Source organism: Mesocricetus auratus, unplaced genomic scaffold (genome assembly GCF_017639785.1).
Source record: "Mesocricetus auratus isolate SY011 unplaced genomic scaffold, BCM_Maur_2.0 Super-Scaffold_100007, whole genome shotgun sequence".
NCBI classification, from domain to species: Eukaryota; Metazoa; Chordata; class Mammalia; order Rodentia; family Cricetidae; genus Mesocricetus; species Mesocricetus auratus.
Window position 1 is genome coordinate 96,422,911 of NW_024429191.1, and position 21,962 is coordinate 96,444,872.

At 56.7% G+C, this 21,962-nt stretch overlaps 1 protein-coding gene and 1 long non-coding RNA gene across 2 annotated transcripts; one reads left to right on the top strand and one right to left on the bottom strand.

The window, feature by feature from the left end:
* Positions 1–502: 502 nt before the first annotated feature.
* Nptx1 (neuronal pentraxin 1) lies at positions 503–9,929 on the bottom strand. Its single transcript, XM_005069834.4, has 5 exons — positions 9,249–9,929; positions 8,767–8,974; positions 6,702–6,946; positions 5,269–5,448; positions 503–4,446 (listed from the first exon to the last, which is right to left on the bottom strand). Exons 1-5 carry the CDS (start codon positions 9,690–9,692, stop codon positions 4,225–4,227), a joined length of 1,299 nt encoding a protein of 432 aa, XP_005069891.1. The 5' UTR covers positions 9,693–9,929; the 3' UTR covers positions 503–4,224.
* Positions 9,930–11,741: 1,812 nt separating this feature from the next.
* LOC121141589 lies at positions 11,742–21,556 on the top strand. Its single transcript, XR_005878568.1, has 3 exons — positions 11,742–11,869; positions 12,744–12,866; positions 21,072–21,556. It is a non-coding gene; the product is annotated as an uncharacterized LOC121141589 (long non-coding RNA).
* The last annotated feature ends 406 nt before the right edge of the window (positions 21,557–21,962 follow it).

Consider the following 21,962-nt stretch of genomic DNA (forward strand, 5'->3'; position numbering starts at 1 on the left):
GCCAGGCATAGGGGCTGCAACCCCAGAGCTGGGGCTGGGGCAGAGGCCGGCGGATCTGCGGGTTTCATTGACCATCCAGTCTCACCGAATTGGGAGCCTCCTGCTTCAGTGGGAGAACGTTCACTAAAAAGAAGGCAGCGCAGGGATGAAGGTGTGGGGCTGGAGAGGAGTCGGCAGTGAAGAGCACGGACTGCTCTTGCAGAGGGCCTGGCTTTTAGCTCCCAGCACCCACATGGTGGCTCACAACTGTCTGTGACTCCAGTTCAGGTGATCCCATACATCCCCCGCCACCACCGCCGCCTCTGCCGACACCAGGCACACACATACATACACAGACACAGGTAAGACACCCGTATGTAAAGCAAAAACAGATCTTAAGGAAGAAAAGGGTGGAGAGGAAGACACCAGAGTTGAACTCTGCTCTTCAGACGTGCACACACTTAATCCACGTATGTTCTTGCAAACACACAGACACGAAGAAAGAAGTCCAAGGAGACCACAGTCTTTCTTCACTCTTTACTGTGTAAAAATAAACTCAACGATTCATGTCATCTCAGCAAGAAAATGGGGGGGGGGGGGGGGGGAAAGCAAGGGTACCAGTATAAATAGTGCACTTCCATAATGGCTGATGGTGGTGGTTTTACCCCTTTGATACTCAAAAGGCTGCAGATCGTATGAAAAATGTACAGCTTTGGTTAGCAAATAATGAAAAAGTAAGATACATCGATTCTTTCATATTTTACAGTATGTACATTGTAACAATATCAACTCTAGGGGGGGTTGCTTTTTTGGCAAATAAGACAAAATTGGGACTCTAAGTATTGGGCTTTTGTTTCTCCTCAATGACTTGTTCCCATCTGAACAGATTGCACGTAAGCCCGCTGCGCACAGAAGCAATACGATTCCCATCGTTAGCTGAGTAAGTTTACATGTTGTGTTTTAGATGAAATCATGACAGCTCTGAGTGACACTAAGGACACGATGCCCCTGTGTTAGCCAGAGTAACCTTAGTGTCTCCTATCAAGCTTAGAATTGGTATCCAAATGCTCATCCCGTCCCACATAACCAGTCAGCTCCAAGACAAAGAACCCACCATCAAAGGCCCCCAACACACCTTCGAGACCTGGTGGCCCCTTATCAGGGCTCACTGGAATGACTGTGAACCTCAGGCCCACCTCTCCTTCCCCCTCACTACCCACAAGACAACCCCTTGGTCTCAGGTCCCAGGGCTGGTGACAAAGTGATCTTTGCAGTCTTAGAAAATAAGTCGGGAGTCTACAAAAGGAAAAGAAAGCATACAAAAATGTATCTCTTTCTGCCAAAATACACGCTTTCAGTCCTACATTTTGGTGGAGCCTGAAAGTATTTTCAAGGGAGATATAGGTTGAGATAATTTATAGGTTTGTCCTATTCTTTCATAAAAATACTCTTGTTTGGTAATAAACTTTTTCTTCTACAGTAAGAGAAATAATACTGTGTTATCAAAAGCAAGAAGGCTTACAATTCAAGTGGGCTCTCAGCCCCCTGGGGCCTGGGAGCCTCCGTGGCAACTCTCCCACTCTAATGCCCAGGGTGCTGTCGGACACCATCGGCAGAAGCAAACACTGTCTCGACAGTGCGTTTTATCTCGTGTTTTTATAAAATGGCTTACCTGAGAGAGGCGTGTATTATTCAGTGCAAGAGGGAACATCAATCAGATTACGGAGTCGATGGAAGGTATGCGGATTAGATTTGCGGCTGTCACTACCTTTCTCAGGGCCAGCAAAGTGCCAAGTGTGAGCACAGTGACGGAAGGGAGGGGCTTGGCACAGACTCCAGTCAGGGGCAGGGCAAGAGCTGGGCGTCAGCTTCTGTCCCTGGCACCATGGGTGCCGCAGGGGAGAGGAAAAGGGAGAGGCGCTGTGAGATGAAGGGGTGGAGGCGGTAAGCATTGGGGGGTGTGCTCTGCCCTCTGAACCGGGGCAGAGGATGGCTTGTGGTCCTGAGCGGACAGCTCCCACCCCACCCATCTGGGTGCAGGTGGTCTGGGGTCCGCGTTGGCAGGGGCTGGTGGCAGGGGTTGGCAGGAGTGCACTGGGCACAGCCGGCTCTGGGCCTTGCCTGGTGGTGGCTCCCAGATGGCTAAAGTAAGGGTGGGGCTCGATCTGGTCTGGAAAGTTGATTCCAAGCTCACGATCTCTCTCTCTTTCTCTCTCTCTCTCTCTCTCCCAACCATGGGTACCATTCAGGCTTGTTCTCAACCTAGATGTTAGAGATGCTTCTTGCTATATCTGGGGAGAAGGAAGGGGAGAGGGATGCTGATCTCTCTCTCTCTTGACCTTCCCCAACACCCCTGGCTTGCTTACCCAGCCATTTTTGTTTTCAGCAGCTACATGGGTGATCACAGAACACTGGGTGGCACTCGGCACACGACACAGAACCAGAGAAGTCCATGCAGGCAAGGGAACACGCATGGGACCAAGGGAGCGAGAAACACACCACCCTGAGGAACATGCAAACACAGAGGACCCCCACAGATCCAAGGATGCCACAACCCGAAGGGCGCCGAGGAGGAAGCACAATTATCTAAGAGAAAGCCACTGCTGGACACCAAGTGGCACACTGCCTGACTTGCATGCCCCAAGAGCAATGCGCCACGGGGCAGTGACCGGGAACCGTGCAGACACCCACGAGAAACACTGACAACAGACAGCACGCAGACACACACGGATGCACTAAGGTTCACACACGACACGGATCTGTGTGGAAGGAGACAGGAGCATGCCCTGCTCCCGTTGAGGAAGCGTCTGCAGCTGCAGACGAGCCAGGCAGTGCGTAGGTTTCTAGAAAGGCTTGCCAGCCTTTTGCTAGTCAGGCTACTGGAGTAGACAGTCCAGGTGTCATCTGGGCGTATGCCCACAAGACAGGGAAACAGAGCAGGGGTCCACCCCACCTGGACACAGCCTCCTTGGCGTTCTCTTATCGTCCAACAGATGCATGTGCGCATACACATTTTGTCCCAGTCCTTAGAAGGCGGTACTCGGGGCCTGCTTTCAATAAGGAAAAGCCACGGGCTCAGTGTCACAAGCCTGTGGCAGGTCGGGGCTACTGCAGGGCGCATGCCCCCATGAGATGCAGGAATAGATGGCGGGCCCCACCCTGGCCAGCAGGCTCCACTTGAGCAGTTTCTGAGCCCCTGCCCCCCCAAGGGGGGGTCTGAGCTAGCTCACCTGGGCCTGGGTGTGCTGGGAGGGGTATGGCTGTGAAAAATGCCATGGGAAGACATTCCCATGGGCTGTGGGTCAAGTCTCAGAGCCCTCTGCAGCTGAGAGCAAGCACTGAGATCCCCACTTAAAGCCTCTGGTCTCTCTACCAGAGGGAGGAGGGTGGGTGCCAAGGCCCTGTGTCCTGGGACCCTGGTGGGGCCCTCCCTTCTCGGTACCACTGGGCTAAAGCAGCTTTGGAGGCTGGAAGGGAGTAACAGGTCCCAGTGTTGAGTGACAGGAGGAGGCAGGAAGGCCGAGGGTGCAGCCCATGGATGGAGCTGCGGAGTGGCCCCCTCTACCCTCAGATGCAGACGGCAGACAACCTGACTTGGGTGGGGGAGGGAGATTACGGCATCTAGGTGGTGCCATTCTAGGACAATCAAGTCTCCGATTTTCAGAGAATCCACTTATCCCAAACAGAAATTCCTGTGGAAAGGTTCCCCAGGCTCGACACACAGTTACAGGACTTACATCAGTAGAGAGCTATGTCACTCCCGAAGAGGTCTGCAAATGAGGATAGACAGTGTGTGCCCAGGAAGCTGCACCAGCCCCAAGGCACACAGGCAGCTGACCCATCAGAAACTCACGAAAACCACAAAGAAAGGAGGGAACGAACTATCTCATTCTAAAAGAAAAGCCTCCTACACACACACACACACACACACACACACACACACACACACACACACACACAACCTCACCTAATTCTGCGTTGTCAAAGCTGATGCCGCCTGCTTTAGCTAGGCATGCCCGGGAGATAGTAGGGCTCCTAGGGAGAAGTGGGGTGTCCTTAGGGCCAAAGAAGAGTCGGGACTGCTTCGTGTGCACAAGGAGGACAAACCAGGCTGTGTGGCGTGTGCGTGTGTGCAGGGGCCATGGCCTTGAGTCATTCCTGGGGGAGGGGGGAGACGATGGGTCATCACCGCACAAGCAGGGTGGGCAGGCCTGGGGCTGGGGGCTCAGCCCTAGCCTGAAGCTTTCAGTTGACCTGGCGACAAGCCTCGAATGTCCACTTGGTGGCTCCACCATAGATCTCGATCTGAGACTCGGCCCAGGCGATGACATTGCCAGAGAGGGCCTTGCTGCTGCAGGTGGCCAGGTTGTACACTTCCCCGGGGGTCAGCTTGCGGTCCCAGATGTTGAAGTGGGCCAGCTCGCCCACAAACGCTTGGGTGGCGTCAAACCCTCCACCTAGAGTGTCCTTTGGAGAAGAGTGGGGGATGGGAGAGAAGAAGGGGTTGGCTGGGTGATCCAGGGGCCTAGCTGAACGGCCCACTGCTAGCAGTGAACTTAGGTATCCATGCCTCGCTCCCCATCAGGGTCTCCTCCCCTTACCCCATGCACTTAATGCTGTTTGCTTTCCTGCGCCTGGGTGGTCAAGACATCACACCTGTCCCTCCCTGAGAGGAACCCAGGGAAGGAATGGTGCCAGCTCACTCTGGATACAGATCGTACCCCCTGCAGGCCTTGAGATACCACGTTTACACAGCCAGTCCCCTAGGCAAGAGTGTGTGTGTGTGTGTGTGCGCGTGTGTGTGAGTGTGAGAAAGAGACAGAGAGAGAGAGACAGAGACAGAGAGAGAGAGACAGAGAAAGAGACAGAGAGAGACAGAGAGACAGAGAGAGAGACAGAGAAGTCAGCGAAGGCCATGGTCAACCAAGGTGGCAGTGTCTCAGACCCTCTCAAACACCCTATCAGCTGAAAGATGTCCCAACAGGAATGGAAGACTTGACTTCCTGTCCTTCCATCTCCCTCCCAGGTGCTGGTGCCCAGTGGGAGATGAACCACTTCACAGGAACTAAATTATTCATTGCTAAAAGTGGAACTGGGCTTCCCATGCCAAAGAGGCCTGCTGCAATTCCCAAGAGTGCCAGGACCTGGGCCCACGCCCGTGGAGCTTCCTGAAGCCCACCCAGAGCAGACCAGACCTCAGCTGGGGTGTAACTTGCTACCTGAACACACACACACACACACACACACACACACCTCTCCTCCTCCCTCATCCTCCGCCCGGACCAGTACCTGCTCCTGGCCCAGCACCAGCACACCCTGTGGTTTGATGGGATGGTAGGGAGCCAGGTTCTCTCCATTGCCGCCCTGGGTACCATCCTGATAGGCCTCCCAGACCCCATCCCGGGTGGTCCAGGTGACGCAGATGTGGTGCCATTTGCCATCGTTGATCACGAAGGGCAGCTTGGCCACCTAGGAAGGATGACACACATCATGGACACCGTAGCCCAGTGCTACCCAGAGCTCAGGATGCTGACACGCTCCACCGCAATATTCCTCACCCCACTCTTGTTGGGCTGTTGATTACTTAACTCTCACGGCATCACCCCTTCAGACAGCCTTAGCATCTGCCAGCCCCACCCATGGATGGGCCGTGGAATCCCACTGGAGAGCAACAGCTCTGAGACCTCACTCCTCCTCCCCTCTTAGCCAGTCCGGAAAAGCAAGCCTCTGACAGGAGTGTGTGGCCACGTCTACTGCAGCCTCCGGCCTCCCCCACGGGGTCTCTTATCCCTCTCAGCACCCCACTCCTCTGGTATACACGGTAGTCAGCCCCTGCAAAGAGCCTTGAGTGAGGCTGTGAGAATGGTTTGGACTGAGGGCCTGAAGCAGAGTTTCATATACCACACACACACACACACACACACACACACACACACACACACACACACACACACACACACACACACACACACACACACACACACACAACGCTCGCTGGTCCACCACAGGCAGGGCACTGCAAGTCAGATCCCACAAAGTCAGGGAAAGCGCGGTGCATTTTCCAGGGTCTTTCGATCCTGTTCCTAGTCAGGGTTGAGCCATTCGCCACTGGCGCTGGAGTAGAGAGGTGGGGGCAGAGAGCTGGCAGCTAATTCCACTATCCCTCAGGGACAGGGTGGAGCTAAACTCCCTAAGAGAGAGAACTGTTCTCGCTCCTGAGTGGGAAGGGGCTGGCCTCTTCCTGAGAGCAGGGGCAATGTGAGACAGACCTAGGCAAAGGGAGAAGCTCCTGGCTCCACTTCACCCTCTAGAGTATCACCAAGTACGGAAAGCCTCAGCCAGTCAACCAGCCAGTGGGGGAGGAGCCGGATTAGCAGCAGGATGGACTAGAACATTCCCAGGACTGTCCTCTGCCGCCCCTCCCTCTTCTCCTCCAGCTAGGGCGACTCTCCGGACAGTCTGTCTCCCCGTGTCTCCCAGTGAGGTGCAGGGGGAAGATGTGCCTCTCTCCATTTCTGATCTGACTCAGCCTCCACCTCCCCTGGTCTTGCTGGGCAGACGTGTTTTTCTCAGAGCCACACAGCCTTGATGAGCATCCCACACCCACCACCCCACCACCCCCCTGGGTTCTAGAAGTCCTGCAGTCCCATAAACTCTGGTGGGGGGTGTGGGCACACCACCCCGATGACACCCATAAGCTCAGGGCGGGGTGGTGGCATTACCTTGTCGTTAATGAGGATCTCCATGGGGTTGTTGCCCCACTCGATGAGGACCAGCTCGTTGGCCTGCCCGGGCACGGCGTAAGAGAAGGGCGTGCCCACTCCGGGAGCTGCACTGGATTTGAGCCACATGCACACGGTGAAGGCGTACATCTCCGGCAGGCTCTTCTTCACCTTGGCGTACATGTAGTTGGTCCGCAGCGGGAACGTCAGCTGAAACTTGTCTCCCGGGCGATTGTCTTTCTGACCTAGGGGGGAGGACACTCAGATGAAGCCCTGGCATCTTGTACCTTTGATCAAGTCCTTATAGCATGAGTCCTGTTCGGTCCCCCATCAAGTCTCGTGATGCAGACAGGGAACAGGGCCAGCTGGCAAAAAAAAAAAAAAAGAGCTGACCCAAGGTCTCTCGGCCTGGCCAGTTCTTGTTGCCACACGGTATCATCCCCGGGGAGGCCAGGGTAGGGGACAGGCTGTGATCCTGCCTCTGGGCTGCAAAGCGGGCACAGAGAGGGGACTGGGCTGAATGATTGAGAAGGTGTGGCCGCAGGGGGGGGCAGGAACCAGGCTAGCTCCCTTCTGAGCAGCCCCCCTTGGGCGCCGACCTGATTTAGATGGCGATGGTGTTTAGGGCCTCTGGGTTGAACTGGGCTTTTCTCTCAATCTCCACCAAAGACAACTGTCCCCTGCTGTCGGTCCCCTCCACTGAGGCCAGGACATGCTACACAGCCAATTACTCAGTCCTTTGACAGCACCCGGGTATCCTTCAGGAGGAGTTGCAGTTCTCCACCAGCCTCCCTAGGGAGGTTGCCTGCAGCCCACCGAGAGCCAGGGCAGCAGGGGAAGTCAGCCTTCTTTGAACTAGAGGCCCCCAAGGTGAGCTTTGAGGAAGCCACACAATCTCTGATGAAAGCCCTGGAAACTCAGGTTCCAAGTCTGGTTCCCCCACCCTCATCCTTCCATCCAGTTTCTTGACTGCTCACCAACATCCTCTGGGAAAGTCTAACCCTCACCCCCACACCCTACACCTCCTGTGGCTGGCCCTGGGCCTCCAGTGACTGACTTCCCAGGAAAGCAGATCCTACTGAGCAGTGGCTGCTCACCCTCTTAGGGTCGGGAATGCACCTGCCCTGCTACTTCCTGGCTTCACCCCTGCCCCAGAGCCCAGGAAGAACCTGGTCCCCAGATTAACAGTGACTTCTAGAAAGCAGAACAGGACACACCCCATCCCCCCCCCCCCCAGCCAAGAGAGCAACTGAGCAGGCCTTTTGCAGACCCCCTCCCAATTCAGGCTCGCAGTTGGGGGGGGTACTGGCATCTCTCGGGAGTGCCTTGCTTCCCTAAATCCCCCACCCCTCCCTTCTTAGGTCCCTCTTTCCCTTGATGTTTTTTTCAGTTACATAACACGCCTTAAGATGGCACTGTTTAAATCCAGCTGGTACATTTTGCAGTCCGGGCAGGGTCACGTGGCCCTGCTCTGAGCTGGGCTGCCCCCCCCCCCCCTTTTACAACCTTGTTTGATTTCTGTGGCTCCAGGGCACAACTAATCAGTACACCGGGCAGGTGCTAGGGGCTAGCCGAGCTCATCACCAGGGCAAACGCAGCGGCATGAAAGACGGGCCACTGGAAAAAGGAAACCGAGGAAGAGGGAGCTCGAGGTGGAGAGAGGGACCTGGACCAGGGCACCAGGGGCACTGGGAGAAAAGATACTCAATGGCCCACGAGGGCCGGTGTCCAGATCTTTGTTGGTGACAGATTCCAGCCAAAGCAAGGCTTTCCAATTACTAAGGAAAGCTTGGGCCAGAAACAGCTACTGTGCAAAGTTATTGAAGATTAAACAAATCAGACTTGGAAAAAAAATCCCGCGAGTGTCCTGACTGCACTGTGCAATCCCTTCTTAAGCCCCGCTGCTTCCCCGGGGAGGCATCTGGACACTGGGCAGGAAGGATGCTCTGACTGGGGAGGGGTTGCAGAGTGGGTCCCGGACCAGAGGACAGGGCAGGGAGCAGGACCCTGACAATGTCTCTAGAGGGAGCATGCAGCATGCCGCCCCCCCCCCCCCAGCCCTCACCTTTCTCCAGCTCGCTGATCCGCTGATGCAGGGAGGTCAAGGCGCTCTCGATCTTGACCCTCTCCTCTGTGTCGTTCTTGGGGCCCCCTTTGCCCTCCTCCAGAGTGTTCACCCGAGACAGCACCTGCCGCTCCAGGTCATCAATCTTGCTCTGCAGCAGATCCTTGAGGCTGTTGGTCTGGCTGGAAGAATTGAGGCGGCTGTACTGCTGCGGGGGCACAAGGGTAGGGGAAAACCACACCGTTAGGCGTGCAGCCCGGACCGTGAGCGAAGGCCCGCGGCGCGGTCCCTGGGGCGATTGCGGGGGCGGCCTGGCAGGGAGCTCCGGCAAGAGGCCGCCCTCGGCGCCCCGCAGGGTCCGAGAAGCGAGGGTCCGGCATCAGCGCGCACAAGAGGCAAGGGGGGGGGAGGGCGGGTCGGGATGGGGTGGGCGAGGGCAGAAGGGCGCACAACGCGGAGGGGGAACCGCAGCTCACGCGGACCTCGAGGTTCTCCAGTCGGGTTTTAAGAGATTGCAAAGTTTGCCCGAGTTGGCTGAGCGTCTCCGCGGCCGGCGTCCGGGACAGGTCGCCCATCGTATTCTTGCCCGAGCCAGGCTGCTTGCGGCCGCCGCCCGACCTGGCTTCGCCGGGACCTGCGTCCAGGGTGCTCTGGCTCTCGCAGCGGCCAAGCTTGGTGGTCAGCTCCCTGATGGTCTCCTTCTGGCTGAGGATAGTCTCCTTCTGCTGCAGCACGGTCTCGCGGAGCTGCAGCACGTTGCTCCGAAGCTCCTCCGCGCCTCCCGCGGCCACGGACGCGGCACACATGTCGGCGTCCACCGGCACCGAAGTGCAGATGAAGCGGGTCGGCCCGAAATCCTGGGCCCGACTGCCCAGGAGGCAGAGGGCGAGCAGCGCACAGGTGCGCACGGCGCGGCCGGCCAGCATGGCTGCGGACACCTGGAGCACCGCGTCCGCTCGGCTCCGGTGGGGATCGGGCTGGGACCGGGTTCGGGCTGGCTGGGGCAGTCGCTCCGCAGGCGGCCCGCGTTCTGGGAACCTCGCTTTTCAGCTGTAGCGTCTTCTCGCCGCGCTCCTCGGCCCCCACTGCCGCCTGCGCTGCGGAGCCCGCGCCTTTTTATGCAGCCGCGGGAGGGGCCTCGGCGCCGCCGACGTCAGCGGGGGAGGAATCCCGCTTTAATTGTGTGCGGACCGGGCCCGCGGCGCCGCGGGGGTCGCACGGGAGCGCGGCTGGAGATACTTCGGCCCTCCCCTTCTCGTCTCCCCCCACCGGATCCGCCGCCGCCCCCCTCCCACCGCCTCCGCACGCACGCCCCCACCCGGCCCGCGCCGCTTCCCCGAAGGCTCCCAGAACACAGGGCCAATGGGGAGATCAGCCGTGGGCCTGGATTAGATGGTGGGGCACCTACCTGGTGCCCCTAATCTCCGACGGAGCTCAGAAGAGAAGAAAGGCCACAAGACAAGCTCAGTTCCCTTGGTCGCAATGGATGCTCGCAGGGTCCCGGTTCTGCACGCTCGCAGCCCGCTTCTCCCCAAATCATCAACGTCGGTGTTCCCAGCGTGCAGCTACCCCCGGGAAGGGGTAGTGAGGCCGCCCCATGGCTCACAGACGTCCGTTTGGGGCTGAAAGCCACAGAACACCCTGGGTCTGCGAACTCCCACGCCCTGGTTCCCCGCTCTCCTGTATTCCCCTTCTCCCAACTCCTGGGGTTTGTGGACCTAACATTGCACACCCCCACTCCCCGAGAAGCAAGAGCCCCCACTACGTGCTGGTCAGGGCTGGGGCCTTCTCGGATCTGCGGATCGAACCCTTCCTGCCATCAAAGCCAGCCTAGCTCCGGGCAGGTGGTGCCCCAGACGCTGGCTGGACACTGGAAAGGGGCCCTGGCAGGAGATCCTTCCCTTAAAGAGTGGACTCGCTCTGGGCGTGTCCGTGCGTCCCTTTGTATGTGAATGTGTGTTGGGCTTACCGGTCCACATGAGCCCTGCCTAGCCTATTCCTCACGCTCCTGGACTTTGGGGGGAGGAGTCCCAGAGGTGGACAGAGACTTCTTCGCACCTCTGACCCTGCCACCCACACACCCACGCCTCTTTTTTTTTTTTTTTTCTGGATAGCGGCGCTGCCTGGCTGGATTCCAGTCCAGGTTCCGATGCCTCTGGGGACTCGGGACAAGGGTCTGGGCTGCAGCTTGCGCCCCATGTCGGAACCAGAATTGGAACTGGGAGCTTGACCAAGCCCCAATTATGCAGAAAGGGAAACTAAGGCAAGGAGAACCCAACTCTGGTTTTAAGTGACTGAAAGAGCCCCAGCTTCAGGCTGGCCCGGTTGGCCCGGCAGACATCTCCCCCCCCCCTTCCATCAAGCGATCAGTTGCCCCACATCGTTTTACAGGATGTTGGGCTAGACTGGGTCCCAACCGTGAGTCCTAGATCCACAGGCAGAAGATCCCAGATGTGGGCAGTGGGTATCGCCGGCGGTGAGATTAGAAGCCAGACTGACAAAGACCCAGGTCTTCTCCAACGCCTTCTCCCAGCCCCAAGCCCCAGGGACGCCCCCACTGCATTTAACCATCCGGAGTCTGGGCTGCGAGCAGCCATGGCCCCTGCACGCGCGACGCATCGCTAGACCGCCGCTTCCGGGCGCCAGAGGGACCCCGCGGCCCGCACGCGGCTGTCCTGGGCTCGGTGCAGGGAGAGAGTGCGGGGCTCCCGCTCCAGCGCGTCAACTGCCCTGCACCGAGCACAGGAATCCGCCGCTGGCTTGCGCCTGGGAGTCCTCCAAATCCCCCCCATTGGGACCCAGGACTAGCCTCGTGCCTCTCTATGCGCCGGGTGTGCACCCGGAGCCGCACTGGCTTGAATCGGAACTCCGGAGGAATTACCTACTCCAGGGGCGCTGCACTGCTTGAAGACATCAGCCCCCAACTCTCAGCCTAGTGCGAGGGACGTGGGGACCCCGCGCATTCCTAGCGCTTCGGCCTCGGCCCGCGCCTCCCCCGCTCATCTAACGCGAAGCAGTTCCCGGCCCGGCCCAGCCCTGCGGCGAGGCTATCCCCGCTCAGAGTGCGTGGGCGCGGGAGACTAGCCTGGCCCTTCCCCTGCAGGTGTGTAGAGGGAGCTGGAGTGCTTAGCTAGATTTTGTATCCTGAGGCCCAGGAGCGGACCAGGACTCCTATTTTTACCATCCGGGAGACCTCGGCGGCTTGGTACTCTCTCAGTTGGGCACTGAGAGAGCATAACCCTTTGACAGAGGATAATGGGAGCGGGGCGTGGGGGGGGCGGCAGGGGGACATGGGCTCAGAAGATACAAAGGTGACCAGGCGTGACAATACCTTTGGGATCTGTGGCGCCCAGAGCGGGGAAGACAGCCAAGGGTACGGTCCATTCGGCCACCATTGCAAAGGGCTCTGTCCACCTGGAGGCGCTATGCAGACCCTGCCCATCCCAGGTGGGCAACCACACTGGAAGAGGCCTCTATGCACCTTAAATCCTTTCCAGGCATTCTCAGGAGCCTGGGTAGGAAGAGCCCACCCTGTTCGTTATAAAGTTGTCGCTGCTGCCTCCCATTGTTCGGAGTGTCTAGTAGCCCAGGGGGCCTGGGGAAAGGACTGTAACTCCACCTTACCCAAAACCATCAGCGGGGGGCGGGGGGACCCCAAGGAGGCGATGGGAAGGGGCTACACTGGCTCCTTACACAGAGACAGTTATTTCTCTATGCCTGGTCTGGGTACCACATCCTAGAGCCAGCCGGGAGTTGAGGTGAGAAGAAATGGGGTACACATCCCTGCCTGGGTCTGTGGACCCAGCACCGCCCCTGGAGTCTAACACCACCATAGAGTGTTCCCGCTGTGCCCACGCAAAGCCCAGAGATAACTGCAGGAGAACTGAGTGAGATATATAGGACAATTAGAAAGTGATGCATTTGGAATACTTCGTTTTCATTACAATTATTTAATTGTATTTTTATGTAATTTTAAGCCTTAGTGATGGCTGTGTTATACCAACTTGCAAACTTCCTGAAGACTGAACAGCCAACTGGCCTGGGCTCAGCACACCACCGGGGGAGGGAGCAGACGGCATGTGGTGTAGGCCAATGGGCAGGTAAGTTTTGTTTGCAAGCTGATGGCTGGCACGAGGGTGGAAATGGTGGCCGTGCTCAGGAGGACTACGCAGGGGGAATCACACATCAATGGCCATCAGGGCCTTTACCCAAAGGGGAGTAGGGGGGTCACACAGGGGTGCACCCACACCCCACCTTGCAGCATGGCCTTGTCCATGAGTGGGTGAGGGGCAATGCCAGACAGGGGCACCAGCCTCCCCCCAACCCTTCCCTCTGAACCCTTCTGGCATTAAGGTCCATCTTGTGCTTTGGGAAAGCTATCCCAGCTGGGAGAACCTGGGAAAGGTGGAATGGGTGGAGAGAGACCCACCCCCCCACTTCCAAGATGAGACCCATAGAGTCACTGACCATTGGGACTTAGGGAAACTTGGCACAGAGCCGTGTGCAAACCCTGGGGACTTGCCATATCTTCCTGAGATGCATTAGCCATCCATCTTGGGTGGGAGTGCCCTGCAGAGGAGGAAACCACCCCCACCCCCCATTCCTGTATTGGTTAGTGACTGACTCTCCTGTCAGTACTCCGGAGACAGGGACACTGGCTGTATTCTCTTTCTCCTCCTGAGTGATGCCGAAGCCATGGACACTTTCTGTGTGGATGCATTCCCACACAAGATTGGGGGGGACAGCATCCACAGACAGCAACCTGTGGGCTTCTTACTGTCACCAGGAGGTTCCGCAGGGACCAGCTGAGCCTTGAGGATGCAGCCAGGACCTGTGAAACTTCTCCTTCCCCTTTAGCACCCTAGGGATCGAGGGGGTGGGGTGGGGTTGCTCTGACAGCAGCAAGCCTCACAGGCCTCTGAGTCACAACCTCAGCCCACTTGCACCTCAGAGTCACTCTCCTGACGGCCCCGCCCACCAGCTCTGTGATGAGCAAAAGACCTACTCCCTGGCTGTGCTGGGAAGGTCTGTCTGTCCTCTTCGTGAAGGTAGGTGGCTCACACCCTTAATCCCAGCACTCAGGAGGCAGAGGCAGGCCAGCCTGGTCTACAGAGTGAGTTCCAGGACATCCAGGGCTACACAGAGAAACCTTGTCTCAATGAACCAGGAGAGAGACAGAGACAGAGACAGAGACAGAGACAGAGACAGAGAGAGAGAGAAAGAGAGAGAGAGAAAACGGGGTCGGGGGAGAGGCTTTAAATTCTTAATTTAAAGAATATTGACAAGAGAGAATAGAATATTTATTTATTACTGGAATGGAGAATTGGTTCAAGCAGTTAAGAGCATATTTTTTTCTTCTTCCAGAGGACTTGAATTTGCTTCCTAGCACAGATGGCAAGTGACTCACAACTGCCTGGCCCCCATGGACACCTGTAGTCGTGTGTGTGTGTGTGTGTGTGTGTGTGTGTGTGTGTGTGTGTATGTGTGTATGTGTGTCACTCAAACCTGGGGGTGAACATTCCTGCCTGCTAAGCCCCTTGCCAGACCCTGGTTGTCCTTTTTCAAAATCCTTCTGTTTCTGCCCCTGTGTCTGGTTAAGGCGTGCTTTGGCTGTTCTCACAGATGAAGAAATGAAGAGAGGCCAACCATAGGAGGTCTGGTGAAAATGTGATGGCCATCAAGCCCTCCCATTCCAGTCAGGGGTCCTTACCAGGCAAGGGAAGGAACTCAGTGAGGACAGGGGCCCAGCACATCCTCAGCCAATATGCAGATGAGTGAGGCTGTCCAGGGACTCTGGGCAGCTGCTGGCCCAATCTTGCTGGGGACAGGGACCTATACGGTCTCTCAGCCAGCCCTCCCTGTCCTCCTATGGGGCTGAACCCAGCGTTAGGAAGGCTTGCACTGCGGCAAACATTTGCAGGTGGGGGCAGAATGCTTCTAGACTCTTCCAAGCAGGGGTTTCAGATGCCAGGCAAGATCTTGGGCATTTAGCACGATGTAAACATTCCTCATGTTTGCTCTCAGTTTGGCAAATATTTCCAGAGCATCTGCAGAGGGCAGGCAAGGTGCCAGGGCCAGGGATGAACAAAATACCCACCCCCATCTCTGAGAGCACTGCATTCAGTACAGTGGACAGATACAAACACACTGTCCTCACTGAGCCCCCCGGGGCAGGAACTACCCAAGCCAGCAACAGGTCCAGGTGTCATGGGAAAGTAGTGTCTTGAGGTGACATCAGAGCAAGATCTGGAAGAGTGTGGGAGACCCAGAGGTGGCCTGCACGATCCACGCAGCAGCTGCATGCGTGTACTTCAATAGCAGAATGCTTTCGTGGCATGCACAAAGCCCGGGGCTCAACCCCCAGTGTCACACACTCACAGACAACACTAAGCATCATGAACAATAGAGTGTGGCGGGGTGTTTACCTTGTCAGTCGTGAAATGCAAAGCGGGTGTTGTGGGGGGGGGGTGTGGTGGCAACAGTCAGACAGACTTCAGCTAGAGAGGGAGCCTGGCTGAGGGTCAGAACCCCATCTTGTGGGCGCCCACCCTCGTCCCAGCAGCAGCAGCGAGCCTTGTCTGGCGTGCTCTGAGACCCCGGAAGAAAGGACTTGAGGGGCAGCAGAAACCGTGAGGTTTCCCTGGAGTGGTAAGGAGTGAAGGCTGTAGCAGAGGCCAGGGAAGAAAGGTGACCTCGAGGACATCTTAGGGAATTAATGACAGCTCCGGACATTTGGCTTTGGAGCCAGAAGAATAAACATTAACCTGAGAGAGCTCCCTCCACCCGTCTTCTTCTTGGGGGAGTGAAGAAGGCCTTGGCTGGGTGGGTCTAGAGGAAGAGAGCCCGTGAGTCCTTACCAGAGACCCTCACCCGCCCTTGGTGGAATGTCAGCCTTGCATGACAAGACACCCCAGGCTACGCAGAGCCAAAGCGCTCTGCGGGTGTTGTGGGTGTGAGGCAGCCTGGGATCGGAGGTACAGTCAAGCCGTGAGGGAGGCCACCCTGGAAGGGAGGGAATCCAGCATTGCCAGTTTTCTAGCCTCTGTATTAAAGAAATAAATAAAAATAAGGGACTGCAACAATGGAGACGCCACCAGGTGTTTGTGTGGTACTTCCTGGGCCTCCAAATGCCTGGCATCATTCATCTTGCTGCCCTTCTGGAGCTAAGCTCATACATGCAAATAAGAGCGGCCATGCGAAGGCCCACACACATCAGCTCCGTCCTAGGGACGGGATGCTCCTTCCCGCTAATGGCGTCTGGCTGGTGCGAAGGACACGGGAGGGTCCCGCCAGCTGGCTGCACCCTTGTGCATCAGTTTCGCCGTCTGCCAAACACCAGGAGGGAGCATGGGAAGAATAACATGAGTCGAGGCATAAAAGCGTCTCGGAATAAAAATGGCTGGCACTGGCGAGGGATTGCAGCTGCTACAAGGCCTGTGTGCGGACGCCATCACTCACACTAGGGAAGGGAAAGTGTGGGCTCCTAGCAGGGAGGGGTAGCTCTCCTGCCTCTTCACCTGGGGACAGGGTGGCCTTGGGTTGACACGGGACAGAATAGTAATTGGGGAGAAGTCGAAGGCCTCCCCGGGGGCCATCCACTGCACTGGGGCAATTACACCTATCTGAATAAAGGCACGGCTCACATAAGCTCCTGGGCTCTGTGCACGTGGGGGTCCCCCTCTTTGCTGCTTCAGGAACCTGTGGCAGAGCACAGCTGGTAGGCCTCCGGATGATATTTTGCCCATTTTTCGAATTAGGCAGTCGAGTAAATGTGCGAAGGAACACGATTCCAGGAAAGCAGGACCCGGCCACCAGAGTCTACTCATTCATCCATCCACTTACCGGATGAGTAGTCATCAGGGGCCTGCTGCGTGCCAGGAACGCTCCTGAACCCCGGAGACACAGAGAGGTTTCTGGCTCTTTTTTGTTTTAATTGATGGCTAAAATTTTCTTGGTTTTAAGTTTCTCTTTGGAGCACTTCTCTTAAGACATTGGCATCCGCTGCCCGTAATTTACCAGGAGATGTCTGTAAGATGGCCATGGTGGTCGGTCTGAAGCCAGACTCCAATGGCCCTGAGTCCCCTAGATCAGGAGTTTGCAGTGTTCTAGAGAAAGTCCCTTGGCTCTTTGCCAGCCTCTACCCCGGGGTAAAAAATAAAATGTCAGAAAATGATATGACGGGTATCCTGTTCAAAGTGAAGCCGATGGCAAGTTGGAGCAGTAGGAAGGGAGAGGAGGGTGGTACTGTGTGTGAGCCCTGGGTGGCAGTTCTAACTGTCCAACCTCAGCCTGACTCTGGATAGGGTAGGAACCTAGTTAGATGGAGGTAGGGATGCCAGGCAGACGGTGAGCACCAGTCAGCAGGGTTAGCATAGTTATCACATGATGGTATGGTATTTGCTCAACTGGGAGAGGCCTGGGAGGTGGGCGAGGCCAGGGAGGGTCTCAAAACCAGGTAGGAGGCTGGCCAGAGAGGAGACGCCAGCACACCGTTTGAGCTGGGTGTCCCAACACTGCGTGCCTCCTGCTGACTCAGTGTCTGGATCTCTCAGGCCCTGAGGGTCTTGCACCGCTGTCTTTCCTGGGAATGCATGAAGATGAAGAGGGGCTCCCAGGGGATGGGAGCAGGATCGGCCTCAAAAATCCCTGTGTGGAGCCGGGCGTTGGTGGCGCACGCCTTTGATGTCAGCACACTCGGGAGGCAGAGGCGGAGGCAGGCAGGATCTTGGTGAGTTCTTTTGAGGCCAGCCTGGTCTACAGAGTGAGTTCCAGGACAGGCTCCAAAGCTACACACAGAGAAACCTTATCTCAAAACAAAACAAAATAAAACAAAACAACAACAACAAAAATATCCCTGTGGTAAGGAAGAAAGATGGGAGACCTCAGACTGCTTAAACAGCTGGGAGACCGTGAGACGAAGGGAATGGGTCTTTCTTGGTGGAGTCTTTAGGACCCCAAGTCCTTTCAGGGGAGTAATTTTTATTTCCTGCTCTGACTGGGAAGACTCCACAGCAGGAACCTTGTAGATGCCTGGCAACGGGCCAGCCTCGGCCACCTTACCTACTTTCTCCAGGTCCTTCCTTAGGTCCCTTTTGTCGTCATTCTGCAACATAGTGAGACGCAAATCCCCAGGCCATTGTGCCCACTCTTGCAGGTGACAGTCCCCAAGAGCTGTCCACTGGGTGAACACTGATGGTACTGTTTTTGTTGTTATTGCTTTGGTTTGGTTTTGGTTTTTCGATACAGGGTTTCTCTGTATTGTTTTGGAGGCTGTCCTGGGACTCACTCTGTAAACCAGGCTGGCCTCAAACTCACAGAGATCCACTTGCCTCTGCCTCCCGAGTGACGGGATTAAAGGTGTGTGCCACCACCGTCCGGCAGATGGTAGTTTATGCCAGGTGGTACAGGGAGAACCTGCCGGCTTCCTGAAGCCCCACTCCCACCCCGTTGTTTCCCCAGGCTGTGGCCTCATCCTGAAGAGGCAGCTTAGAGCTCCCACCTTCTGCTTCTCTGACCTTAGCTGCAGGTACATAGTGTGCACAGCCACACATCCTCCTGGAAGGGGGAGGGGGAAGGGACAGGGTGTCCATGCCTGTGACCAGTGGCTTGGATAACCGTTACTCTCCCGCTCGGCACACCCCCAGCGGAGTAAGTGGTTATAGAAAGGTTACATACAGGGGTGAGCTCTGATTGCCCCACTTACCCTGACAGCCCCCCATTCCTACTCTGTCACCCCACCCACCCACTGCCTGCACTACCCCTCAGTGAAGCCCCCACCAGCATCAGACTCTGCCCTAGGGGGACCCGGATCCTGGCTAGGTCCCCTGCGGGAGCAACACTGAAGCCCGTTCTGAAGTAGGAGGGAGAATTGTTCAGGCACCTGCAAGCCAGGTTGGCTGAGCGGACGCTGAGAAATCAGACCCAGTGGTCAGCAGACCTTCACTGTAGATCACGTGAAAACTCTCAGACCATACTAGGACCTGGGTGAGCTCCAGGAAGACCTGGAATAGCTTAGGATGGTACTGGGCAGGGAGCCCAATTGGGTGGGACAGGAGAGTACCTGAAATTATGCCGCCTGCGGAACCAGGGCCTCATTCTGCATGAGTGACAAGGCTGATCGGCATTCAGCCCTTGGCTCTGCCAATTGACTCAGAAACCCCACTTCCCCTTCGTAAGCCTCTAGCCAAGGCCCGGCTCTGAATCTGTCTGCCTGTCCTTTAAAAATTTTTTGAGACAGGCTCTCACCATGTATCCCTGACTAGCCTGGAACGGGACTGGGTAATGTAGACCAGCTGTCCTGAAACTCACAGAAAACTGCCGGCTTCTGCCTCCCAAGTGCTTGGGACTCAGTGTGCCCGCACCACCACGTCCACCTTGTGTCCTTGTTCCCAGGGTAGGCGCCTGACGCCCTAACAAGATGACCTGTGACCCCTTCCCACCTCCTTTAGCGTCTTAGGGTGGAGACCGAGGGTGGTCCTGTCTGGGCCTGCAAATAAACTTTAGCTTCGGGTGCTGGCCTGGGCGTGGGGGCCCAGGGTTAAGTATATAAGCTGTGTCTGGAGGCTGAAGCCCTCTGTGGTTGCTCGGCCCTTAAAGCCTTGGACAAAGCCCGGCGTTGGTGGCGCACGCCTTTAATCCCAGCACTCGGGAGGCAGAGGCAGGAGGATCTCTGTGAGTTCGAGACCAGCCTGGTCTACAAGAGCAAGTTCCAGGACAGCCTCCAAAGCCACAGAGAAACCATGTCTCGAAAAACCAAAAAAAAAAAAAAGCCTTGGACAAGTCGCTGCAGCCTAGAAGCCTTGGCTTTTCAGCTTTGAGCAGTACCTTTATACACCTCCCAGGCAGAGGAACCAGAGAAAGGCAAATAATGACTTCGTTGGATATATAATGACTTAGCACAGGATGCTGGCCGGGGGACAGGGGCCCACGAAGGGCCTGCCCTCACCCTGTTCTGGGTGGGCTCCTGATCCAAGCCTACCTGATCTCCTAGGAGGCTTTTGCAGGCTCAGTGCCTGCAAAGGTACGTCTCCTCCCAGGTCTTGTTATATTAGGTGGGCTGTAGAGGGCCATCTGGCGCCTGGCCGCTGCAGGGAGGACAACAAGCCAGACAAGAGACCTGGCCACCGGGAACTTCACCGTCTCCCGGTCAGACCCTGGTACCTGAACCCTTACACCCAGGTGTGGACTCTGCTCTCGTGGGGGCGAGTCATGGGAGTGACTGAAGTCCAGCTGGATGCTTTAGGGCCCACCCATGGCCCCTTTGAGTAGGGGATGCTTGGGAGTGCAGGAGGGAGAGGCAGAAAGAGACAGGAGCCAAGTCCATGGCCAGGGGGAATGGCTGCATTCTGCTGCAGAGGCAGCTTGTAGTCTTAAACACTCCTCTGTGTTCACTCTGGAGCGTGCTCTCTCTCTCTCTCTCTCTCTCTCTCTCTCTCTCTCTCTCTCTCTCTCCCTCTCCCTCTCCCTCTCTCCCTCTCCCTGTCCCTCTCTCTCCCTCTCCCTGTCCCTCTCTCTCCCTCTCCCTCTCTCCCTCCCTCTCCCTCTCTCTCCCTCTCCCTCTCTCCCTCCCTCTCTCTCTTTCCCTCTCTCCCCCCTCTCTCTCTCCCTCCCTCCCTCTCTCTCTCTCCCTCTCTCTCTTTCTCTCATTCCCACCCTCCCCCTAAGTACCCACGTCTCTCCCTTTATCATTCCTCCCCTCCTGCCTCTTTGCCCCCTCCCCTCCCTTCTTTCCCCTACACCCTGGGCATCACACTGCTCGTATTTGGTTCTGTGAAGTCATCGCCTTCTCCCTGTGACTGCCATTGGAACTGACAACAATGAAAAGTGTCCGTTTTACACCCACTGGCCCGGCAGCTCTACAGAGGCGCAGAGCTTTGATGCCGATAATTAATTTGGCTCCATATTGCATAACATCCTAAAAAGCTTTCTGGGGTGAGCTCCTGTGGGCCGGACACTGCCATCTCATCCATATTGCACCACACTGGGCACTACTCTTGTGTGGTTTCATTAAAAATTTAATTTGTGGTTTAAATCTACAGTGTTCTCCTTAAAAGGATGGAAGGGAGGCGGATAGAGGGAGGGACAGCTTTCGGGATTGGGGGTGAGTAGGTGTAGGAGGGAGGAATCCCGTGCCCCGGGGGAGGGGGCCTTCCTGGCTGGCAGGAGGGGCTACCCCCCCCCCCCGTCTCATTGGCGAGTCTGTGTGCTGGCTGCTGCTGCTGCTGCAGGCAGGGCGGTTGGGCCATTCATAGAAAATATTTCTTCACAGTTCTTTCTATTTTTTTCTTTCTTTCTTTTTTCACTAGAGGGCTGCTCCTGGGAGCCCAGGCTCTGGAGGAAGGCCAGGTGGCAGGGATGGCATTTTCCCTCTGGAGACTGTGCCCTCTGTGACCCTCCGGCTCTGAAGACAGAGCCACAGCCCCGTCGTCCCCACGCTTCTGGCTGTGTGTCCTCTGAGTTCGGCGCACCCCGCCACCCTGTGAACCGGACAAAGTGACTCCAAGGACAGTGTGAATGAAACTGTCTGGCGGCCCAGCCCATGATCACCGTCACCCTGGTGTGGCCGTGGGTAGGCACGGGGCGACGGAACCAGGCTAGAAGACACCCACAGGAAAATGCTGGTGTCCGTAGGGCCATGGCGGTCTACTTCTTGTGACTCTGACTGCCTGTTCAGAGGATGTAAGGTGGGCTTGTCTCTGTGCAGCCGGACACCCTTCCTGGATGACAGTCCAGAGCCCCTACTCTGCTTGCTTCTGTTTTTTCCCAGTGAGTGAGGAAGAACCCTATGAGAGCTCAGGTTCCGGGGGGGGGGGCGGGGATGGAGGTAAAGGTGCGGGGAGCAGGCGTGGGGGGACACTTGGGGACTTAATGAAGTTGTCTGGACTCTGCCCTGGGGACTCTCCTGTCCAGTCAATCGTTTCCTTTCGGGAAGCGGGGATTTGTGCATCCCGGCCATCTTCTGATATTGTTCCAGAGTGATTAAGTTAAGCCTCCTTGGGCCAGCCAGGGAGAGGACAAATTGCTTTGCAGAATTGATCTGCTGCTTCTGAAGCGTTTAGCAGCTCACCCGCCCTCAGCTGCGCCCACCTCGAGAGGCCGCTGTGTGGGTGTCCTCCCCTCCTCCCTCACTGTCCCCCACAAAGGCTCTTATCTGGCACTTGTACTGCCTCCTGTCACATATCACGGACCGCAAGACG